The 24509-nt window shown below is 33.8% G+C and overlaps 1 protein-coding gene and 1 pseudogene across 1 annotated transcript in view; one reads left to right on the top strand and one right to left on the bottom strand.

Annotated features, from left to right (window-relative positions):
* Positions 1-24509, top strand: part of LOC142358612 (protein flightless-1 homolog) — a 172865-nt gene that overhangs the window by 84540 nt on the left and 63816 nt on the right. The window contains exons 14-15 of the mRNA XM_075410058.1: positions 476-762; positions 8798-9001. Coding sequence (XP_075266173.1) covers positions 476-762; positions 8798-9001 — 491 coding nt within the window. The remainder of the gene's footprint in view (positions 1-475; positions 763-8797; positions 9002-24509) is intronic.
* LOC142335535 (uncharacterized) lies at positions 9955-23216 on the bottom strand (annotated as a pseudogene).

Genomic DNA, 24509 nt, shown 5'->3' with positions numbered 1-24509 from the left:
ATTTTGGAACTCCAATTTGTCGTATTACACCCCGTCAAATAAATGTATAGATTACAGAATATAGCTTAAACGTAAAATTTTCTCTCGATAGTTGGGTATGCCATTTGAACTAATTTATGCTCCTTAATGTCAAAATTGTTTCCTGTTTTTTTTTAAGAAAATGGCGATCGTGACCCTTTTAACCCTCGCGGCAGTTTTAACCCCCCCCCCCCCATTTTACTTGCTTCATGCATGCTTTATGCTAGTCTCCATATGCCTAAGCTAGCGACAACCAGAGAAATGCTCTCTGATGTCATTCGAAGGAATTTCGTCCGACTGTTGTTAGTTTTGTTTCTCCTCGATAACTGTTTTCTAAATTGAAAAATGGTTGGCGTTGTAGAGAAATAAAATAATAGAATACAGGCATAACCACGTTAGTTGTAACTAATGAATAAATGCATTCTAATTGGTATTGATTCAGTTGATTTATTTGCAGCAAGATAAGCAGACGTGTGTAGCTATCCATGCAGTGAATCTCCGCAACTGCATTAAGGCCACCTGCCGCACAGTCAGAGAGGACCAGGACGAGGAGAGCGAGGAGTTCTTGTCTGTCTTTGTCTCTTCATTCTACGACTTCCAAATCCTGGAGGGTGGTCATGGGGAGAGTGGCTTCAACCACTACGAACAACAGGCCGCCAACCAATACCTGTTTTGTCTCAACACTACAACCACTCATATGGGCATGCATTTAGTGGAATTGAGTCCGGAATCTTTAGATCCGAGGTAAAAACAGTACCCTTTAACATTCTTCTTTAGCAGAGGCTAAATTAGCAACTTCAAAGGGTAGAACACCAATAAGTATGACACCAACTAAATAAATCTAGTGAGCTTCTCAATTCAAACAATTTTCTGTCTAATAAGAAACTGGATGCTTGTACCGGAATCATATTTACCTTTTTTTGTCTCAAGTGCAATTGTAACTTCACAGTTGTCATTTTTTGCTGGTTGTGTGATCAGTTTTTTTAATAGCCGCCCAGCAATAGCTGGGCTATTATTGGCCTTTTCTTGGGTTTTTACGACTCGAAGAGGAGTATTGGTTTTCTTAATGTTTTTTTTTTACCGGAAGTACTATTCGTTCAGACGCTGTTTTGACCTTAAAGCAAAAGTGAGAAAAATTGCCGTGTGAACTAATTTTTTCTGAGCGAAAGAAGTTTTTTGATCATGCGCTGCGTTTAGTGAATGACTTTTTGACTTTGAAAAGTAGTTTTGACTGAATGGCACATATAGATAACCGTTTTTAGCCGTTTTTTCGTCTAAGTGGCCCAATTTTTTTGCTTGTAATTCGGGTTTTTGTAGAAATGTTTTTTATTCGATGCTATATTGAAATATAAACCTCTGAAATTGATACCACAGTGTTTTGCAGACCCTGAAAATGCGTTTCAAGTTCAAAATTGGCACATTTTTCTTGGTTTTTTTTAAAATTAATTTTTGGCTTTTTTCTATTAAGTTCCTTATTTTTGGATCTTTTAGCCTTCTTTTTGCCAAAAATCAGTTAATGTGGCAACTTCCCTTTGATAATTCATTTACTGAACGCATCTTTCTACCTCGATGTAATTTTGTTTTTTATAAAATTGTACTTATGCTAATCCGATTTTGGTAGTTTTTTTTCCCAATTTTTCCGTTTTCTGTATTTTGGGTTTAATATCTGAAAATGGTCTTTTTGTGCAGCAGGAGTGGCTTTTATTTCGTATCAACAAAAACTGCAATCATTTTGTAGCGTTAAGTTTTTTAAAAACAGTTAAAATTTTTTTTCATAAATGCAGTCTTGAACATTTTTTGAGCATTTGCACAATATTTCAATGTTTTTTATTTTTGAATTCTGCTTTCTTTTTTTGTTCTGTTCAGGAGGGTAGATCTTTGTCTCGGATGACTCATCGTATTTTTTATGTCACAAATACTGAACAATGAAATGTATTCGTTTTTCTTGATTTTTAGTTTTCTATAGTCAACAATTAGTTTTTGTTACGGTGTTTTTTACATTGTGTACCTATTCTTCGCATTCTAGTTTGTATGATTCTAGCTCCCTCCTGGCACCTTTATTTATATTGGTTATATTGATTTTTCGGTACTTAAAAATTGAATGATTTCAGCTTTTTCTTAGATTTTCGTTATTTCTTTGGATTGCAATTGATTTAATTCAACATAAGGCAGTACTGAGAGTTTGCTAGAAGTGTCCGCTAATTAGTTTTTTGTAAGTCTTTCAAGTCTTTTTAAACAACTTTTTGCCTTTGAATTTTATTCTGTTGCCTATGTCTTTTCTATGTTTCTAATTTTTAAATTAGTTTGAAATCATGTTTTCTAGCATATAAACAACAAGGAAGAAGTATGTGTTGTTTTTGTCTTACTTGCAGTGATTAGAAATCTAATTGTAGTGTTTTTCTTATTCTTAAATTTGAGCATTGTTTTGAAAAATTTAACTTTGCTTTCGCGACTATTTTGGGACTAGAATCATAAATAATTTGAGGGCAATTGATCGCGCTGTCAGTTTCTTCAGCCTATAAGCATTTTGACCATCCTAATTATATCAGACTTTTAACCAAACGTTTTTAATAATATAGAATTTTGCTGCATTTTGTTGCTCTTGGTGACTGGTTTCAATTTGAGCAATTTTTAGATCAGACCTGCGGGCAATGAGCTAATGGTTTAATACGAAAGGTAATGGCTTCAGCTGCAATTACTGTTTATTTGTGAAGTTTTTAAGCTTCGAATCCCTTCCGGAATTCTTCCGGCGATGTTTATTATTTCATCGACAAAATTTTTGTAACGACCATATGACGTAACAACCACTTCAATCTGCTTTTTGTTCATTCATTTATGCAACTTCATCTGAATTGCAAGCTTTACGTCATTTTTCACTCTTCGTGGAGCGAGTTTTGTGTTCATTCGCTCGATTATTTTTTTGGTCGCATGTGACTTACCTCACTCTAAAATTGACTTTTCTTTACTTTAATTCAAAGAACAGGTCAAGTGAATGTGTGTCACTCTAAATCAAGGTTGTCTGAGAGCAGCTAATATGGGCTGCAATAACTTATACCATTTCTTATTCAAAATATAACATATCATCCTTTGATGATTTTTTTTTGTCTTTTTTGAAAATGCAGATCTACAAAGCTATTGCGGCTATTTTTTGGCAATCTGCTAGCTGTGTTTTGTTTTTTGGAAGCTGGTAATTACAACGTTCAAGCTTTGCTGCGTGTTTTCGAAGTTGTTAATAGTTTGAAGCAATTGTTGTAAAATTGTTGGTATTTCTTATGCAAATTTTTTTGGTTTGACCGTTTTTTCGCTTTTCTTTTAGAACATTCTTTCTTAAGTGACTTTTTCTCGCTTTCGTTCTTAGTCCTATATAGTAAACGCCTGAGCTGAAATTGGACACAATTTTAGCATGTTAATGGGGCCTCTCGAAGCGCATTTTTAAGAGCCGCATTAAGCAGCACGGTTAAGCAAACATATCGAGAGAGATCAATGACCTACAAAGCTCAAAGTAGATGGATGAGAACCGAACCTGGGGAAATTACTGTTAGTCAGGTGCAGTTGCCACGAGGCCTCGCCCGAGAGGCAGGATCTACTGTCCTGGTTACTACGCGGGTTTTGATTAGCGTAACATGCTGCCTAGCGTAGTACAAACACTTTAAATTTCTAATCTGCTCACGTTTTTGCGCTAACTAAGCATGCCGCGTACCAAAAACAAACAAGCCAAAGTGGCCATTGACCACAAATTGGCCTGTAAACTACGTATAGCAGACAATAGCAAAAAGTATGGGTAGCGTAAGGGTTATTGGGTTATTGTTTTCTTAGTCGCCTCCTCTCTGTGTGTTTCTATTGTCACTTTTTTCTTAGCGGAATATTTGAGCTCATTTGAGCGTTTTGAGACGCGCTATTACTCCATGTTTGCGCTTCTTATCTGCTCATTTTCTTGCGAACATCAAGCATACAGCATAGCAAAGAAAGCAGCCAAAATTTTTTGGCCGAAATTTGCCGATGTACAACGTTCAATATACAAGAGCAATACGCATCGTTAGCGTAGAGGATAAGACCTATGATTGTTAAACAAGGGTATGTGACCGAATGAGGTTCCGAAATTCTTGGCCCAAGAAATGGATAGTTGTTGGTTTTTCATCCAATCCTCTGTGCGGCGATCTAAGTCGATCTTGGGCGCATTTGTTAACAGCGCTCCTATCTCTACATGTGTTAGTGTTCCATAAACAAGGAGGCTAGAGTAATATATGGGTTTTCAGACGCGCCAATTCGTTATGTTTAAGCTTCTAATCGTCACATGTTTTTATGCTTTTTAAGCATTCCGCATTGCAAAAAGAAGTGCCAATGAATCCAGTGACCAACATTTGCTGATGTACAAAATGCAAGAGACAATAGCAATGCGAATGAGTAGCGTAATGGAAATGACCTGGCTGTTAAGAGAGGGTCGTGGCCGAGTTCGTGCTAAAATGGCTACAACATTTTGTTCTCAAAAATTGGTTCATCGTTGTTTTTCATCCACTCCTGTCTGTCTGTATATCTTTCTTTTTTCTATCTCTTTAACGCTTTTGAGCGTAATGGTTTAACAGAGCTTCCATTTTCACTAAAAAAGAGCTTCTTTTAAAAAGGAGCCCAGCGTCATATATGCTTATTGAGACGCGTTTTACAGCAATTTGAAGCTCCTAATCGAGACATTTTTGTGCGCTTATCAATTATGCGGCTGAGCTCAAACGACTCACAACCGCCATGGTCCAGAATTGCTGATGCATCAATGACTAGAGACAATAGCAATGCGCATGATATGCCGTTCAAGTTGTTGCGAAAAATGGCTACCATTTTCTGGGCCCAAAAATTGGATCATCGTTGTTTTTCATCCACTCTTGTCTGTCTTTATATCTCTATCTATGTAATGCTTTTTATATTTTTGTTAAAATTTTTTCATTCTTCTATATATCTTTTATAATTACAGTGGCACTCGAAGGGAATTGTTTAACAGAGCTTCCATCGCTTGTTTTAATGGTCCTCAAACATGGAGTCTAGTGTAATACATGCGTTTTGAGATGCGGTTTACCGCCATATCGAGGCTGATAATCTGCACATTTTTTTGCGCTTATTAAGCATGCAGCAGAGAAAAAACAAACGAGTCAAAAAGCCATTGACCAAAATACTGCTGATGTAGGAAAAGCAATAGACAGATGCAATAGGCATTGGTAGCGTAACGGACGAGACCTATGGCTGCTAAGCGAGGGGTGCAAGTTCGCGCTGGAGGTGGTGACCAAATTTGCTATTGTTTTCTATGCAACAAAAGTTGGTTAGCTCTTGTTTTTCATTCGCTTTTGACTATCTTTTTTCCTGTTTCCTTTCAGTTTTCTTATCTTTGTTTATTTTTTGATCTATTCTTTTAAACTTAGTCGCACCTGAGCGCAATGTTTAACAGTGCTCCTTGTCATGTTTTAATGGTCCTAAAACATGCACTCTTGCGTCATTCATGCGTTCTGAGGCGCGCTATACTGCCATATTTATTCTCCTAATTGGCGCATGTTTTTGGGCTCATAGAGCCTGCTCATGGCAAAATCAAGCGATTCAAATAGCCACTGACCAAAATTTTATTGATGTAGAATGGGCAATAGACGTAAGCATTAGTCATTGGAAGCGTAAGGGATACGACCTACGGCCGTTAAGCGAGAGACAGGGGTTCGGTTCCTTGTTGGGGGCGCAAAAACATGCATTATTTCCAGGCCTGAAAAAAATGCATGTCTTTTTTTTGTTTCCTTTTTCGCTCATTTCCGTTTTCTCTTTTTCCATCTCTTGACCTATTTATGCTCCCAATCTGCCCATTTTGCGCTCATTATACATGCAGCATAGCAAAAAGAATGGAGCCAGAAAAACCATTCTCTAAAATACTGTCATTAATGTCTTGTATTTTATAAGTTGGTGGTTGTGTTTTAGAACTTCATCAATTGCCAATAATTCCCTTCCAAATAGATGTACTTCCTTTTGAAAAGATGGTACGTTTATCAGCATTTCTGACATAATCAACATTAGGTTTGAGTGTAGTTTTGCTAGGAGTAGCAATACATAACCTTTTGTGGATTGTTTGATACATCAACAGGCGTCATTTTAGTGTTTTATGAAAGTTATTATTATATTAGTGCAATGGAATCGTTTAGTATTTTTATGTTTATTCAATTGCATCAACCTTTATAAACATTGGCTATTAATTGTGTAATAATGTTCGATTTAATCTCTATTATAATTACTGCTTTGAAATCACTGTATGTTGAGTATATTTCAATGTTACGTTCTTTAAGCAAAGAATTAAATGTTTTATTATTGGACTCACTACCTCTATCAAGCCATAATTTTTCAGTTGTTCTACCTTCTAGTAAAACTGTTTTAAAACCATTAGTTATAGATAAAAAATTATTATTGTATTTGCCTAAAGACGATTAATCAGTTAAGTTGGGTCACCATATTTCATCCTTATTTAATGGTAGTATTCTTTCTTTCGACCTTTTTTATTTGTGAGGAGAATAACACTTTAGCTAGTTGACGTTGTTTCATCAACGAAGTTGTGGCAATGCCTATTTACCACAATTAAAAACAAATTTATCAGGTTATTGAGAAACATCATTTGCTGATAATAGTTGCTCGGCAATTAACATCACATCATATAATCCATCATATCCTGGTTTGGTTTCTAGTATAAGTAATTCTAATTTTCCTGCAAATCATTTGGGTTAATCTCCGAAGCAGTTTCACTGATCACCGAAGGAGTTTGACTCATCAACGTAGTGGCAGCTTTGCTGATCAAGCCATAATATACGGATAGCATGAGTCCTACGGATATGCTATAACCATAGGACTCAATAGTTATTTTATTTCATCAAGTCCTCTACTTTTCATATCACCCTTATTGTAATCTCAATTTATATCTCTTCGGAAATCTGCTGTTATCTTCTTCTGTTTCTATATCATCCAGGTTCACACTAATGCGTCATAGAAATTAAATGCATTTTTCTGTGAATAAGTTTTCTTTGCCACTTATTGTGAATCCGGCTGGTAATAATTGAGCTTGAGCATCATTAATTTGAACTTTATTTTAACCAATACCTCTTTTTGTTAATATCCCCAATTGAGAATTTCCTTGCGCATTTGCCCTTAAGAAAACTCCTATCATTTCAATTGTTATTCTAATTGGATTACCATCATCTTTTATCTGGGTTTGGTAAAAGCTGGTTCATATGTTGCATTAGTCAAAGCTTCATCTAATATTCTATTGTTTTCTATTGGTGCATCAATTTGTGAATTTAATGTTTTTGTTAACTGATCATATAATTCTTCTATTTTACCATAATAATCTTGTTGTTTTTATAGATCCTCTAATCTGTTTCTGCTTTCTTTTTTAGATTGCTTAATTCTACTAGTGTTTCTAGTTTATTGTTAGACCCAGTCATAGCTTAGCTTATTTTACATTCGAAAATTGACCTAATATTGTCTTAATATAAATTAAGCGAAGCTATGACTGTGTCTTTGAAGAAACTAGAAACACTAATAGAATTAAATTGTCTGGAAAAAGAAGGCAGAGGAAATAGGTTAGAAGATAAAATAGAACAACAAGAATATTATGGTAACATAGAAGAATTATTTGATCTCTTATAACGTTGGTAAATCTTTGATGATAGTTTTTTTTCAACGTACTTTATATCATTAGAATGAGTTAAACCTAAGATAAATTTCTTACTTAACCAATAGCCTAAATTAATATTTAAGAAATTATTCAAGAAAAACCATATTATTAAGTCATTTTTATCACTTATAACATAGATGAATCTGTTGATAAAGTCTGTATTTTATTTCATTGGAAAGAATGGAACCTAAGCTAAATTTTAATACAACATAACCTATAGTAACAAATTAATATTTTTGAAAATAGTGAGAAAGAAAAACCACAAAATTGGGTAGACAATGGTTATTTTTTTACTACTTCAAAGGTTAATAAATCTTTGGTAATTATTTTTTTAAATTGATTTTTTGTCATCAGAAAAGGAAAAAAAAATTAGGCTAAATTTTGATACTACATGACCTATAGTCAAAAATAAAAAGATTTTGATGTATTAAGGAAAAACTGATTGTTTTTTATCTATTCCTAATACTTCAACATATTATTATTACGTTACTCCTGTACTACAACGCAAAACCATCGCTTACTTGCTTCAACACTTGTTTCAACCTAAATGTTTTTTTAGTTGAATCAAAAAATTTCGAAAATGCGCGAAGAGCTTAAAAATATTGTCTCAATAAGAATATTCGAGAATATTTCCATAATGTTTTGGATGGTTTATTTTAACCAATTTTATGCCTGATATTTTGTTTTATTCAATGGAATTTTATGGTAAGTGGTTCTTTTTTTTGTTTTGAACGTTATGAAAAATATCGTTAAAACTGTGATTTTAGCGTATTTTTGTTATTGATATCAAAGCTATATAAAAATGAATATTTGTTTCATATTCTCTCCTCTCTTACCGCTTCATCATACATATACACATTACTAGATATTGCCTGACATTACGTTCCAACCCCCAAAATTGAGGTCGGAACAAAAAACGTTCATGAGCTAAATGAGAGACTTGTGGGGTTTAATTGACTGTCTCGATTGCATATTCCATCTTCATTCAACTTTCCAGCTGTTCTTAATTGATCTATGGTGGCATTTTTATGCCACGTATGGACTCGCACAAGCAGTCTTGTAATCTTAAATGTTTAAAATCTTTGTTTTTGTTAGGTACATCTTCATGTTGGATATTGGACGTGCTCTTTTCCTGTGGGTTGGCAACAAGACTCCGAAGACAAAGCTGAGCAAAGCAAAGCTGCTGGGAGAGAAGATAATCAAGAATGAACGAAGGGGTCGTGGGCGAGTGCTTGTCGTGCGACAGGGGGCTGAACCCAGTCAGTTTTGGAAGGGACTAATTGTTGACAGACCTGAAACGTGAATACCAGTTTTCATAACCCTTTTCTAGCACCTGGTTTACTAGTTGATGCAAGCTAACAGTTTTTTGTATTCAACAGTGTATTGAATGTTGAGAGGAGAGCATAGTACCGCAAACTAAAAGATGTATGCTATAACGGAAATACTTTACTCAATTATGCTCTAGGAGGACATTTTATGCATTCCCTATCTTAGTACATAGTGTCCCCTCCCCCCGTAGAGACCCCTGTCAGCTTTTTGTACTACTGGTGCTACTTCTGTCAAGTGTTCCCCCATTGTTTTCCTTAATGTTAATATGTTATTAATAGCCGCGTCAGCAATTCCAGGCGACTATTATAGCGCTCCTAATTTTTTTTACAATTCAAAGAATTTGAATTGTATTGGGGCGCTGTCTTTTTACGACTCGAAGAGGAGTATTGGAAAAGTCCTCTTTTTTAATCAATTTTATTGGAGTGAATTTTGAAGCGGGGAATGAAACACGTGAAAAAACTTGGAGTGGTTTTGTTGCTGAACAAAATGGAGAGTGGAGCGAAAAGAGAGTGGTTTTTTGTTCATATCGCTGTTTTCTAGAGAGCGAGAAATTGAGGTGTGAAAAAAAAAATTCTGTAAGCGAGCGAAATTTTTTGTTCACGTGCGGCTTTTCAAGCAGTTTTTTTTTAATTTTCTTTTGGTAAGAGGTTTGGTTATGATTTTCTTCAAATTTTAGGCTGGTATTGGTACTGGTTTGAAGTTTCTGGAAATCTATCTATATATTAATTCTAACTCGAATGCTATGTCACCATGTTTAAGCTCCTAATCTTCACATGTTTTAGCGTCCCTTAAACATGTAGTCTAGCGTTTTGCATGGATTTTGAACGCTGCGAGGTGGATTCGAACCGGGGTCTGTTGAGTTCAATCAGGGTATAAAAACGTTCGCAAACCACTAGGCTAAATCCCGTTCTGTTAAGCATCTATTAATTCAACGTCGACAGAGCCACTGAACACCATGCGCCACATCGTTTTGCATGCATTGTTGCTACATGCCGTAAAGGTCAATGACTGATTAGCCGTGGATGCAAAAATAGGTCATTGACCGAAAACCTGCCAATGTCCGAAAAGCTGCCTGTGCCAAAAAGGTCAACGACCGAAAAACTGCGGATGCCGAAATAGGTCAATGACTTAAAAGCTACCTATGCGGTAAAGGTCAATGAATGATTAGCCGTGGGTGCAAAAATAGGTCATTGACCAAAAAGCTGCCTATGTCCGAAAAGCTGCCTGTGCCAAAAAGGTCAACGACCGAAAAACTGGGGATGAAAAAATAGGTCAATGACTGAAAACCTGCTTATAAAAATTCATTTCATCTCCGAAAAATTTGTCACACGAAAACAGTCCTTGAATGAAATTTGCGATGCATCACAGATATTGACAGAATAAAGATTCTTTAAGAAAAAGTCCGAAATGAAATCGAAGATGAAAAATTGTCCTTTTAAATGATAAAAGAATGATAAAGAAATTTGAATTACCTAGATAGAAGTGCAACACGGTCGAGATTTTGTTTTTAAATTCTCAACAAAGATTGATGCGATTTCCTTTCTCTTTCTTTTGTCTTCTTTATCTTTTCTCTCTTTCGTTTTTTTCTTTCTGTATTTCTTCTCTTTCGCTCTTTTTTTCTTCCCCTCTCTCGTTATCTTTTCTTTCTTTTCTGTGCTCCTTTTCTGTTTGTTCTCTCTTTTGTCTTTTTCTTTTCTATCTTTTCTCTGTTTCTCTCTCTTTGTTTTCTGTTCGCTTTATCTGTCTTTCTTCTCATTCTTTTTCTTTTTTGTTCCTCTTCCGCTTGTCTTTTCTTTCTCGTATCTTTTTTTCCTTTCGGCTCTTCTCTTTTGCTTTTCTCTCTCTTAAGTCTCGCTTTTCTGTCTTGCTTTTTTTCTGTCTTTCTTTTCTCTCTTGCTTTTCTTTTTTTTGTTTTTCCTTTCTGTCTTTTTCTCTCTTGTTTCTATCTTTTCTCTTTTGATTCGATTTTTTTGTTGTTTTCGTCTGTCTGTCTATTCTTCTTTCTTTTCTCTTTTTCGATTATCTCTGGCTTTTCATTCTCTTTTCTGTGTATCCTCTGTGTCTTTTGTGTTGTTCTTTTCTCTTTCTCTTGTTTTTTCTCTTCCGTTTTTCTTTACTTGCTTTTTTTATTTCTGTCTTTCGTTTCTGTCTCTTTTCTCCCTTCTGTTTCTTTTCTCTTTCTATTCGCTTTTTTACTGTTTTCTTCTGTTTGTCTGTCCTCTTCTTTCTTTTGTATCTTCTGTTTATCTCTTTCTTTTTTTCTCTCTCTCTTCTGTATTTCCTGTCTGTTTTTTCTCTTTCGTTTCTCTGTCTTTTCTCTCTTTTTCAGTCTTCTTTCTGTTTCTTTTGTCTGTTTCTTTTCTGTTTTTTCTTTTTCTCATTTTCTCTTTGTTCCTCTTCCGCTTCTCTTTAGTTGCTCGCATCCTTTTTCCTTTGTTTTTTTTTCGCTTTTCTCTTTCTTTTACCGTCTTTGTACTTTTTTGTTTCTGTCTTCTCTCTTTACTCTTTTTTTTCTTTTTCCTCTCCTCTCTCTCTCTCTCTCTCTCTCTCTCTCTCTCTTTCATTTTTCTTTCTTTTCTGTCTCTCTTCTCTTTCGCTTTTCTTTTTTTTCGCTTTCTTTTCTCTTTCCTTTCTGTCTTTCTCTTGATCTCTTTCTTTTCTATTCTATTCTTTTCACTTTTTTTTCTTTTCACTTTTCTGTTCTTCTTTCTGCCTTTCTTCTCTTTTGTTTCTTTTCTCTTTTCTATTCTTTTTTCTGCCTTTCTGCTCTCTTTTGTCTCTTTTTTCTCTTTTCTTCTATTCTTTTGTTTCTCTTTGTTTCGCCTTTCTTTCTAACCCTTCTCTCTTTTGTTCTTCTCCTACGTTTTTTTTTCAGTTTTTCTTTCTTTTCGATTTCCTTTTTCCGTTTTTTCTTTCTCTTGCTTTTCTCTTCTGTTCTGAGTTTCCTCTGCATTTCTTTCGCTTCTCCCCCTCTTTGCTTTCTTTCTATTCTGTATTCCTTTTCTGTCTTTTTTTCTATCTTTCTTTTCTCTCTTTCTTTTCTGTTTTTTTTATCTGTCTCTTTTTTTCTGATTCTTTTTTCTCTTTGCTCCTCTTCCACTTCTCTTTAGTTTCTTGCATCTTTTTTCTTTCTGTTTTTCTTTGGATTCTCTTTCTTTTCTGTCGTGCTTTTCTCTGTTGCTTTCTTGTGTCTCCGTTTTCTCTTGCTTTTCTCTTTCGTTTTTCTTTCTGTATTTCCTCTTTCGCTCTTTCTCCCTTTCCCTTCCTTTATTTGGCTTTTCTTTCCTTCTTTTCTGTAATCTTTTTCTGTCATTTTTTTTTACTTTTTCTTACTGTCTTTTACTTTTCTTTCCTTTCTTTTTCTCTCTTGCTTGTGTTCTTTTTATGTCTTTCTTTTTCTCATTATTTCTCTTTGTTCCTCTTCCGCTTCTCTTTAGTTTCTCGTATCTTTTTTCTTTGTTTTTGTTCTTTTGCCTGGTCCTTTTCTGTCGTTCCTTCCTGTGTTTTTTTTTCTGTCTATCTTTTTTCTCTTGCTTTTCTCTTTCTTTTCTGTTTTTTTCTCCCATCTGTTTCTTTTTTTTCTCTTTCTATTCCTTTTTTTCTGTTTTCGTCCGTCTGTCCATTGTCTCCTTTCTTTCCTTTCTTTCGGTTATCTCTTGCTTTTCTTTCTCTTTTCTGTTTTTCCCTCTGTCTTTTCTGTATTCATTTCCTTTTCGTTTGTTTTGTTCTCGTCCGTCTCCTTTCTCGCATTCTTTTCTGTCTTTCGTTTCTGTCATTCTTTTCTCCTTTGGTTTCTTTCTTTTCTCTTTCTATTCGCTTTTTTCTGTTTTCTGTCTGTCCTCTTCTTTCTTTTTTCTCTTTCGTTTATCTCGTGCTTTTCTCTCTTGCGTTTCTCTCTTTTCTGTATTTCCTCTTTGCCTTTCCTGTCTTTCGTTTGTCTTCCTTTATTCTCTTTCCTCTTTTTTTTCTGTCCTTCTTTTCTGCCTTTATTTTTTTCTTTCTTTTCTCTCATGCTTTTCTCTTTCTTTTCGCTCCTACTTTTCTTTTTTTTCTGTCTTTCGTCTTTTTTTCTGTTCTTCTTTTCTGCTTTTTTTCTCTACCGTTTTTTTCTTTTCATTTTCTCTTTTTCTCTCTTTGCTGTCTTTGTCTTTTCTTTCTTTCGTTTCTGATTTTTCTCTCTTTTATATGTCTTTTTTCTTTTTTCTATTGTCTTTCCTTTCTGTCTTTATTTTCTCTTTCAATTTTCTCTCCTTTTCTGCTTTTTTTTCTCTTTCTGTTCTTTCGCATTTCTTTTTGTGTATTCTTCTGAATATCTTTTCTCTTTCCGTTTTTCTTTTTTCTGTATCTCTTTGCCCTTCTTTTCTTCGTTGTTTTTCTCTGTTGTCTTTCCTTTCTCCTTTCTTTTTCTTTCCTTTCTCCTTCTATTCTTTTTTTTCCAGTTTTATTCGGTCTGTTTTTTCTCTTGTAGCTTTTCTCTCTTTGGTTTATCTCTTGCTTTTCTGTCTTGCTTCTCTCTCTTTTCAAGTTTTTCCTGTCTTTTTTTGTCTTTGTTTTGTCTTTTTTTCTTCCGTCTTTCTTTTCTCGCTTTCTTTTCTCCTTTTCTTCTGCCTTTCTGATTCCTTTCGCCGTCTTTTGTTCTTCTCTCTCGTTTCTCTTCAGTTTCTCCCCTTCTCGTTCGCTTCTCTCTTTCTTTTCTGTATTTCGTTTCTGTCTCTCTTTTTTTTCTGTCCTTCTTTTCTGCCTTTCCTTTTTTCGTTTCTTTCTTTTCTCTCTTGCTTTTCCGTCTTTCGTCTCTTTTCTGTTCTCCTTTTTTTCTTTTTCTGCCTTTCTTTTATATCTCTCTTGTTTTTTCTCGCTCTCATTTCTGTTTTTCTTTTTTTGTGCCTTTCTTCTTTTTCTTTCCTCGATTTCTTTTCTGTTCTTTTTTCTGCCTTTCTTATTCTTTTTGCCCTCTTTTGTTCTTCTCTCTCGTTTCTCGCTTTAGTTTTTTTGTCTTTCTCATTTTTCTATCTCTTCTCCCCTTTCTCTTTTTCTTTTCGGTACAGTCGTTATTTTCCTTTCTCTTTTTTCCTGTCCGTTTCTGCTTTTCCTTTCTTTCGTTTATTTCTTTTCTCTCTTGCTTTTCTCTCTTTCTCGCTTTTTTCTGTCTTTTGTCTCTTTTTTCTGTTCTCTTTCTATTCTTCTGCCCTTCTTTTATCTGTTTCTTCTTTCTTTTCTGTTTTTCTTTTTTCTGCATTTCTTCTGCTTTTTGTTTTCTTGCTTTTCTCTTCTTTTTCAATCTTTCATTTCTTTTTTTTTCTGTATTGTTTCTTTTTTCTTTCTTTTCTGTTCTTTTTTCTTTCTTTTCTGTCTTTTTTCTCTCCAATTTTATCCTGCTTCTCTTCGTTTTCTTTTCTCCTTTTCTGATTTTCTTTTCTCGCTTTGTTTTCTCTACCGTCTTTGTACTTTTTTGTTTCTGTCTTCTCTCTTTACTCTTTTTTTTCTTTTTCCTCTCCTCTCTCTCTCTCTCTCTCTCTCTCTTTCATTTTTCTTTCTTTTCTGTCTCTCTTCTCTTTCGCTTTTCTTTTTTTTCGCTTTCTTTTCTCTTTCCTTTCTGTCTTTCTCTTGATCTCTTTCTTTTCTATTCTATTCTTTTCACTTTTTTTTCTTTTCACTTTTCTGTTCTTCTTTCTGCCTTTCTTCTCTTTTGTTTCTTTTCTCTTTTCTATTCTTTTTTCTGCCTTTCTGCTCTCTTTTGTCTCTTTTTTCTCTTTTTCTTCTATTCTTTTGTTTCTCTTTGTTTCGCCTTTCTTTCTAACCCTTCTCTCTTTTGTTCTTCTCCTACGTTTTTTTTTTCAGTTTTTCTTTCTTTTCGATTTCCTTTTTCCGTTTTTTCTTTCTCTTGCTTTTCTCTTCTGTTCTGAGTTTCCTCTGCATTTCTTTCGCTTCTCCCCCTCTTTGCTTTCTTTCTATTCTGTATTCCTTTTCTGTCTTTTTTTTTATCTTTATTTTCTCTCTTTCTTTTCTGTTTTTTTATATGTCTCTTTTTTTCTGATTCTTTTTTCTCTTTGCTCCTCTTCCACTTCTCTTTAGTTTCTTGCATCTTTTTTCTTTCTGTTTTTCTTTGGATTCTCTTTCTTTTCTGTCGTGCTTTTCTCTGTTGCTTTCTTGTGTCTCCGTTTTCTCTTGCTTTTCTCTTTCGTTTTTCTTTCTGTATTTCCTCTTTCGCTCTTTCTCCCTTTCCCTTCCTTTATTTGGCTTTTCTTTCCTTCTTTTCTGTAATCTTTTTCTGTCATTTTTTTTTACTTTTTCTTACTGTCTTTTACTTTTCTTTCCTTTCTTTTTCTCTCTTGCTTGTGTTCTTTTTATGTCTTTCTTTTTCTCATTATTTCTCTTTGTTCCTCTTCCGCTTCTCTTTAGTTTCTCGTATCTTTTTTCTTTGTTTTTGTTCTTTTGCCTGGTCCTTTTCTGTCGTTCCTTCCTGTGTTTTTTTTTCTGTCTATCTTTTTTCTCTTGCTTTTCTCTTTCTTTTCTGTTTTTTTCTCCCATCTGTTTCTTTTTTTTCTCTTTCTATTCCTTTTTTTCTGTTTTCGTCCGTCTGTCCATTGTCTCCTTTCTTTCCTTTCTTTCGGTTATCTCTTGCTTTTCTTTCTCTTTTCTGTTTTTCCCTCTGTCTTTTCTGTATTCATTTCCTTTTCGTTTGTTTTGTTCTCGTCCGTCTCCTTTCTCGCATTCTTTTCTGTCTTTCGTTTCTGTCATTCTTTTCTCCTTTGGTTTCTTTCTTTTCTCTTTCTATTCGCTTTTTTCTGTTTTCTGTCTGTCCTCTTCTTTCTTTTTTCTCTTTCGTTTATCTCGTGCTTTTCTCTCTTGCGTTTCTCTCTTTTCTGTATTTCCTCTTTGCCTTTCCTGTCTTTCGTTTGTCTTCCTTTATTCTCTTTCCTCTTTTTTTTCTGTCCTTCTTTTCTGCCTTTATTTTTTTATTTCTTTCTTTTCTCTCATGCTTTTCTCTTTCTTTTCGCTCCTACTTTTCTTTTTTTTCTGTCTTTCGTCTTTTTTTCTGTTCTTCTTCTGCTTTTTTTCTCTACCGTTTTTTTCTTTTCATTTTCTCTTTTTCTCTCTTTGCTGTCTTTGTCTTTTCTTTCTTTCGTTTCTGATTTTTCTCTCTTTTATATGTCTTTTTTTCTTTTTTCTATTGTCTTTCCTTTCTGTCTTTATTTTCTCTTTCCATTTTCTCTCCTTTTCTGCTTTTTTTTCTCTTTCTTTTCTTTCGCATTTCTTTTTGTGTATTCTTCTGAATATCTTTTCTCTTTCCGTTTTTCTTTTTTCTGTATCTCTTTGCCCTTCTTTTCTTCGTTGTTTTTCTCTGTTGTCTTTCTTTTCTCCTTTCTTTTTCTTTCCTTTCTCCTTCTATTCTTTTTTTTCCAGTTTTATTCGGTCTGTTTTGTCTCTTGTAGCTTTTCTCTCTTTGGTTTATCTCTTGCTTTTCTGTCTTGCTTCTCTCTCTTTTCAAGTTTTTCCTGTCTTTTTTTTGTCTTTGTTTTGTCTTTTTTCTTCCGTCTTTCTTTTCTCGCTTTCTTTTCTCCTTTTCTTCTGCCTTTCTGATTCCTTTCGCCGTCTTTTGTTCTTCTCTCTCGTTTCTCTTCAGTTTCTCCCCTTCTCGTTCGCTTCTCTCTTTCTTTTCTGTATTTCGTTTCTGTCTCTCTTTTTTTCTGTCCTTCTTTTCTGCCTTTCCTTTTTTCGTTTCTTTCTTTTCTCTCTTGCTTTTCCGTCTTTCGTCTCTTTTCTGTTCTCCTTTTTTTCTTTTTCTGCCTTTCTTTTATATCTCTGTTTTTTCTCGCTCTCATTTCTGTTTTTCTTTTTTTGTGCCTTTCTTCTTTTTCTTTCCTCGATTTCTTTTCTGTTCTTTTTCTGCCTTTCTTATTCTTTGTGCCCTCTTTTGTTCTTCTCTCTCGTTTCTCGCTTTAGTTTTTTTGTCTTTCTCATTTTTCTATCTCTTCTCTCCTTTCTCTTTTTCTTTTCGGTACAGTCGTTATTTTCCTTTCTCTTTTTTCCTGTCCGTTTCTGCTTTTCCTTTCTTTCGTTTATTTCTTTTCTCTCTTGCTTTTCTCTCTTTCTCGCTTTTTTCTGTCTTTTGTCTCTTTTTTCTGTTCTCTTTCTATTCTTCTGCCCTTCTTTTATCTGTTTCTTCTTTTTTTCTCGCTCTTTTCTGTTTTTCTTTTTTCTGCATTTCTTCTGCTTTTTGTTTTCTTGCTTTTCTCTTCTTTTTCAATCTTTCATTTCTTTTTTTTTCTGTATTGTTTCTTTTTTCTTTCTTTTCTGTCTTTTTTCTCTCCATTTTTATCCTGCTTCTCTTCGTTTTCTTTTCTCCTTTTCTGATTTTCTTTTCTCGCTTTGTTTTCTCTACCGTCTTTGTACTTTTTTGTTTCTGTCTTCTCTCTTTACTCTTTTTTTTCTTTCTTTTTCCTCTCTCTCCCTCTCTTTCATATTTTTTTCTTTTATGTCTCTCTTCTCTTTCGCTTTTCTTTTTTTCGCTCTCTTTTCTCTTTCCTTTCTGTCTTTCTCTTGATCTCTTTCTTTTCTATTCTATTCTTTTCACTTTTGTTTCTATTCACTTTTCTGTTCTTCTTTCTGCCTTTCTTCTCTTTTGTTTCTTTTCTCTTTTCTATTCTCCTTTCTGCCTTTCTGCTCTCTTTTGTCTCTTTTTTCTCTTTTTCTTCTATTCTTTTGTTTCTCTTTGTTTCGCCTTTCTTTCTAACCCTTCTCTCTTTTGTTCTTCTCTTACGTTTTTTTTCAGTTTTTCTTTCTTTTCGATTTCATTTTTCCGTTTTTTCTTTCTCTTGCTTTTCTCTTCTGTTCTGAGTTTCCTCTGCATTTCTTTCGTTTCTCTTCCTCTGTCTTTCTCTTCTGTCTTTTTTCTGTTTATCGTTTCTTTTTCTCATTCTTTTCTTTCTGTTCTCTCTACCTTGGTCTCATGCTTTTCTCTCTTTCCTCTCTTTTTTATCTTGCTTTTCCTTCTTTTCTGTCTTTGGTCTCTTTTCTCTGTTCTCTGTTTTTCCGCTTTTATCGCCTTCTTTTTTGTTTTGTCGCTCTCATTGCTGTTTTTCTCCTTTTTTCTGCCTTTCTTCTGCCTTTCAACTTTCTTGCTTTTCTCTTCTTTCTCTATCTTTCATTTCTGTCTCTTTTCTCTGTATTGTTTCCTTCTTTTTCTTTTGTATTTTTTGTCTCCATTTGTATCTTGTTTTTCTTTTTTTTTCTTTTCTGATTTGCTTTCCTTGCTTTGTTTTCTCTCCTTATCTTCTTTGTACTTTTTTCAGTTTCTGTGATCTCTCTTTTCTGTTTTTTTCTGTCTTTTCTCCCTCTCTCTCGTTCCTTTCTCTTTCTTTTCTATCTCTCTTCTCTTTTGCTTCTTTCTTTCTATTTGCTTTCTTTTCTCTTTTTTTTCTTTCCTTTTTGTCTTTCTCTTTATCTCTTTCTTTTCTCTTCTTTTTTTCTGTTGTTTCTTTTCTCTGTTCTTTTTTCTGCCTTTCTTCTTTCTTTTGCTTCTTTGTTTTTTTCTTTTTAATGTTCGTTTTTGACCTTCTTTCTAATCCTTCTCTTTGGTTTTTTCTTTTTGTTCTTTTCGCTTTCCTCTCCATTTCTTCTTTCTCTTGCTTTTCTCCTTCTGTTCTGTGTTTCTTCTGCCTTTTCTGTCTTTTCTCTTTCTTCTTTCTCTATCTTTCTCTTTTGTCTCTGTTCTCTGTATCGTTTCTTTTTCTTTCTTTTCTGTCTTTTCTCTCTGCTTTTTTCTCTTGCTTTTGTCTTTATGCTTTCTTTGTTCTCTTCTTTTCTGATTTGTTTTTCTGGCTTTCTTTACATTCTTTGTCTTTATTTTTTTCGTTTAGCTACCTACCTATATTTTCTGTCCTTTTCTCTCCTTTTCTCTTCTTTTCGCTTTCTTTCTCTTTCGCTTTCAACTATCTTTTTTTATCTTCTTTGCTCTTTCTTTACTGTCTTTTTTTCTCTTTCTTTTCTCTCTTGGTTTTCTCTCTTTTTTCGTTTCTGTATTTCTTTGCTCTGCCCTCTTTATTTTGTGTTTTTTTGGCTTTTGTCTTTCTGCCTTTCTTCTTTTGCTGCCTTTCTTCTCTTTTTTTGTTTACTTTCTCCTTTTTCACCTTCTTTTCTCTCTTTTTCAATTCTTTTGTTTTTTACCTTTCTCTCCCATGCTTCTCTCTCGTTCCTCTTTTAGGTTTTTTCTTTAGTTTTTTTGCTATTTTCTCTTTCCATTGTTGTTTTCTTTATCTCTTGTTTTTCTTCTTGTCAGCCCTTCTTCGTTTTCTCTCTTTTCTGTCTTGCTTTTCACTTTCTTTTCTGTCCTTCGTTTCAGTCATTTTCTTTTTCTTTTTTGTTCTTTTACGCCTTTTTTTTCTATTGTTCCTTTTTTCTCTATCTCCTTCTTTACTGACTTTCTTTTTATTTTCTTTCATTTTTCGCCTGCTTTTCTCTTTTCTTTTCTGAATTGATTTTCGCTTTAATTTCTCCTTTTTGTATTTTCTTTTTCATTTGTCTGCCTTTTCTTCTCTGTCTTATTTTTTTCCTTTTTTCTCTGTTTTTTTCTCTTCTTTCCTTCTTTTTATCTCTTGCTTTTTTTTTGTTTTTCTGTCTTTCTTCTCTCACTTGCTTTTCTCTTCCTTACTTTTCTCGTTTTTTTCTGCCTTTTTCTTTTTGTTTCTTTTTCTCAACTTTTTCATTCTTTTCTCTTTTTCTCTTCTGTTCTTTTTTTTTGCCTTTATTTCTCATTCTTCTCTCTTTTGTTCCTTTGGTTCCTATCCTTCATTTTTTGTTTAGATTGTTGTTCTTTTCTCTTTTCTGTTTTTCCTTTCTCTCGCGTTTTTTCTTTTCTGCTTTTCTTTTATCCCTCGGTTTTGTCTTGCTTTTCTCTTTTCTCTCTGTCGTTTTCGTCTCTCTTGTCTCTCTCTTTCTTTTCTCTTTTTTTTCTGTTCTTTTTGCCTTTCTTATTTCTGTTGTTTCTTCTTTTTTTCGTCTTTTTCTCGTATTTTTTTCCTGTCTATTTTCTCCTTTTTTTCTCTTTTCTCTCTTTCTTCTCTTTTCTTTGCTTTACTTTTCTTTTTGCTTTTCTCTGTGTCTTTCCGCTTTTTTGTTTTTCTATTTCATTTCTCTTGTGTTCTTTTTGTGCTTTTCTTTTTGTCTGTCTTCTCTCCTTTTCTCTCGCTTTTCTCTATTTTCTTTTTTGCTTTTCTCTTTTTTGCTTTTCTTTTCTATCATTTCTGTCTTTCGTTTCTCGATTTTTTCTCTCTTTACTCTCTTTCCTCGTTCTTTTCTGTCTTGCTTCTTCCGTTTGTTTTTCTGTTTTCCCACTTTCATTTGTCTTTTTTTGTTTCTTTTCTCCGTCTTTTCTCTTCTGCTCTGTTTTTTTCTATTTTCTCTCCTTTTCTCTTTTGTTTATCTCTTTCTTGTTCTTTTTTTCTGCGCTCGTTTTCTCTTTCCTCTGTCTTTTCTCTTTCGTTTCTTTCTTATCTCTTTTGTATGTTTAAGCTGCGTTTCATCGCATGTTATAAACGCTCCTCATACATGCAACCTAACGTAGAACATGAGTTACACTATGCCACCATGCAGAACATCATTATCTGTACAAGTCTTAGCGCTCCTTAATTATGCAAAATGTTAAAGCAGAAAACGTGGTTGAACAAAAAAATTGTTGGCATATAGGGTAATATACTCAAACCAAGCACATCGGTGACGAAACGTAATACCTATTGCTTTTGAACGAGGTGCATAGGTTCCAGCCGCAGGTGGTGCAAAAAAATCCAATAAATATGTTAACCTTCTATCTTTTAAATGATTTTCTGGTGATGCGTTTGCGGGCCTGCTAGTTTATTTAATTTTTATGCTAATTCAGTGGTTTTTCATGTATTTTGATGATTTTTGGACTTGTTTTTTGTGCCTCAAATGAGCACTGAAAAGACTCCTATTACTTGAGCAATTTTTAGTTTACAAGTAGATACAATTTTGTTGATATAAAGTTTTTTTTGTTGAAAAATATGACGAAAAATTTCGAAAATTGGAACTATTTTTTAAAATTTTTTGCAGTTTTTCGTTTTTTCTGGACCTAGACAAATTTCTTAGACTATTATGGTTTTCCTATTGTTTTGCGAGCATTTGGGTACCCTATTGGCTGGAAAGAATTTTTCTTTGATTTTAATTGCTTTTGTAATATTAAAAAATTTGTAAACTTTTTCCAGTTTTTAGTCAAAGTTGTTTTTAAGAGCTTATTTTTTTCATGATTTGGCTTCAAGTATTTTAAAAAACTCTCATGGGTGGTTTAAGTAGGAACTAAATGTGTTGACGAAGTAATTTTAGCAGAGATAGTTGATTCGGGACCTCAAGCTATGACAAAATTTGATTACTTTTTTAACATATTTTTAAATAGATTTGATGTTTTTTTTTACTTTTTTGTATTACGGTTTTGTTTCAAGATAATCCTAAATTAGTGGAGGCGCGTTTTGTGTGATGAGTAGTTGGGGGGCATTTAGGTTGATTTTCACTTCGAGTCTTTTCCGGAATTCTTCCGGCTATGTTTTTTTAAAGATCTGTTCACACATTTTCAAGATTTTTGGAGTCAAATTGGACATGCCGAAACAGGAAATGGAGCGAAAAAGCGAGTAGTTTTGCGGCGTGAAATTTTTATCGCTCTAATTTTAAAGTAGAGTGAGAAAACGGTGTTTGAACAAAAATTGGCTTTCTCGCCAGTGGTTTTTTGTTCACATGCGGCAATTTCACTTCGGTTTTTACTGTTTTTTCATTTTTTGATTTTATGGTCAAATGGTTGTGTTGTCCTTCTTTTAACCAAAGTTTTTCTACAAAATTAGTTTCTGCTGCCTAAACTCCAATTGTGTAAAAAACTTTAGATTAACATTGTTAGGAATATTAACTTTGATAGCACTTTTTTCTAAGAACGAACAAATAAAACCAAAAATAAACAATATCTATTTTCTGAAATGAACATTAAAATCAATTTTTCAATTCTTGTAGTAATTTATTGAATTTAGTTTACGCCTTGGTATTTGTTTTGTTTGCTATCAGTTACTAAAGAGGCTAATCTTGTTGTCATCAGTTGCTTTGTTTTTTGAATTGTTTTTCAGGACTGGTCCTGCTATCTTTTTTTTTGCAATTCGCTCGACTTTTTATCTCGTTCTTCGTTTTACACAAGTCACAATTTTCTTGCTTGATTTCTGACTCACATCACCCTTTCAACTGAATGGATTGAAAATTCGTCCACTAATTGAATCACGTAATGTAGTGAATACGGTCAAAGTCAGAAGAGCAAAATCAAATCAAAGGGGATAAACATATAAAGCCCGGTCATTAAGTCATAGTGCATTAGTTTATCAAAATTCATTAAAGCGATTGCTAGCTTGCATTAGTGTTAAGCTTAATAGCCGTAAGTTTAGAAGCTGAATCAAGTATAATTATCGAATCTAACTGAATATGAGGAATTTGCACAACAAATAAGAACAATTTGAGACTTAGAAAATTTCTGACAGCTTTTCTTTTTTTGTGTGTTTCTTTCCAATCCCAATGTGCCTTCAATTTTAGTTCAAGTGGGAACAATTTGTCTATACGATTCAGGTAATCTCGGGTGTTTTCCAGGAAAATTAAGCTGAACTTGATTCAAACAAATTGATAGAGGCAAATGTTTAGAGCTCAGTCAAGGTAAATAACTCAATTTTTAATATCTTGGGAAAATGAAAAAAGATCAAAATATGTAGCGTTTATTTAGGCGCTCTCCTCTTTTTTCCACTTAAGATTGTGAGCACATTATTTGATTTTCACTTTTGACGCGTGAATTACTTCACTCACTCTTTTAAGAGAATGTTTTTTCACGCATTGAGTTATGCAATGTAGTGAATACGGTCAATGTCAAAAGATCCACATCGAAAGAAACGAGATAAACGGATAAACCCCGGTCATTAAGTCATACTGCTTTAGGTTATCAGCTTTCATTATGGCAATTGCTAGCGGAGATGAGTTTCATAGAATCTCGCCGAAACTGCACACCGATTTGAAACAGTTTTTGAAACTTGTCAATTTCTGCTCTTCTTTCTTCGGTTTCAATCCTGATGCGTGTCAAGCGTGACAGTGGTAGCTATTTGCCGGCTAGCTATGTTTTGTTATTCTGTCACCTGGTCTCGAAATGACCGGCTCTCATATGTGTCCCATTTAATCAATTTAAATACTTGTTTTTTGACACATGTTTTTAAAAATCACGTTTTGGAATTTGCACCTTTTTGTGTTTTTTTGTTCTGTCACTTAATCTTATTTCTATTAGGTCCCATTGGCTTTAATTGTTGGGAATACTTGAGTTTTTTTTAGTTTCTAAATTTAAACACAGGTTTTAACAATTTTGACAAGACCTGTTTTAATAAACCAGTCAAGATTTTTTTGGATTGACCGTTTTGTGTTCGCTGTCCCGTCGTTTGGTCTCATTATTGACAGGTCCCATTTTCTCGCCATTTAGGCTTAATTGGATCTATATAATAAAGTTTTAGGTAATAGTTTACAGTTTAAGATAATAGTTTAATTGTCTGCGACACTATTTGTTTTCGACTGTTTATGAACTTTTCATTGTGGCAAAACTTGTTGCTACTTCTTTCAAGATTTCCCTTTTTTCTGCATTTTTCCTTAATAGTAGTATTTTATTTCCGTTGATAGATAGTGTAATAGATTTGAAGAGTTTAAGTTTCAGTAGCGTGTTAGTTGACTTTGATTGCACTTCAGTGAAGTTCTTTAAAAATCGTTTTTTCCAAATGCTTGAGTTGGCAAAAGTTAGTTTCTGCTGACTAAACTGCTTGTGTAAAAGGCTTAAGATTGACGTTGTTAGGAATAATGACTTCAATAGCACTATTTTCCAATAATGAACAAATAAAATCACTTTTTTTTCGATTTATGTAGTATTTTATTTAATTTAGTTCACGCCTTAGTATTTTTTGTTTGTCATCAGTGGTTGTTCTTTTAAGAAGGCTAATTTGTCGTGTTTCATGAAGTGTTTTTCAAGACTGCTCCTAAGTTATTTTTATTTTGCTTGATCTATTTATCTCGTTCTTCGTATTACACGAGTCACAGTTTTCATGCTTTTGAACACACCGAAACGAAGTGGACTGCATTAGGTTGTCAACTTTCATTATAGCAATTGCTAGCGGACATAAGTTTCATAGTATCTCGCCGAAACTACACACCGAATTGAAACAGTTTTTGAAACTTCTGTCAATTTCTGCTCTTTCTTTTTTCTTCGGTTTCAATCCCGATGCGCGTCAAGCGTGACAGTGGTAGCTATTTTCCGGCAATTTGCCGGCTATATATGTTTTGTTATTCTGTCACCTGGTCTCAAAATGACCAGCTCTCATATGTGTCCCATCTAATCAATTTAAATACTTGTTTTTTGACACTTGTTTTTAAAAATCAGTTTTCGGACTTTGCACATTTTTTGTTTTTTTTTTCTGTC

Source organism: Convolutriloba macropyga, chromosome 2 (genome assembly GCF_964194025.1).
Source record: "Convolutriloba macropyga chromosome 2, txConMacr16.3, whole genome shotgun sequence".
Classification (NCBI taxonomy): Eukaryota; Metazoa; Xenacoelomorpha; order Acoela; family Convolutidae; genus Convolutriloba; species Convolutriloba macropyga.
This window is presented reverse-complemented; position numbering and strand designations above follow the sequence as displayed.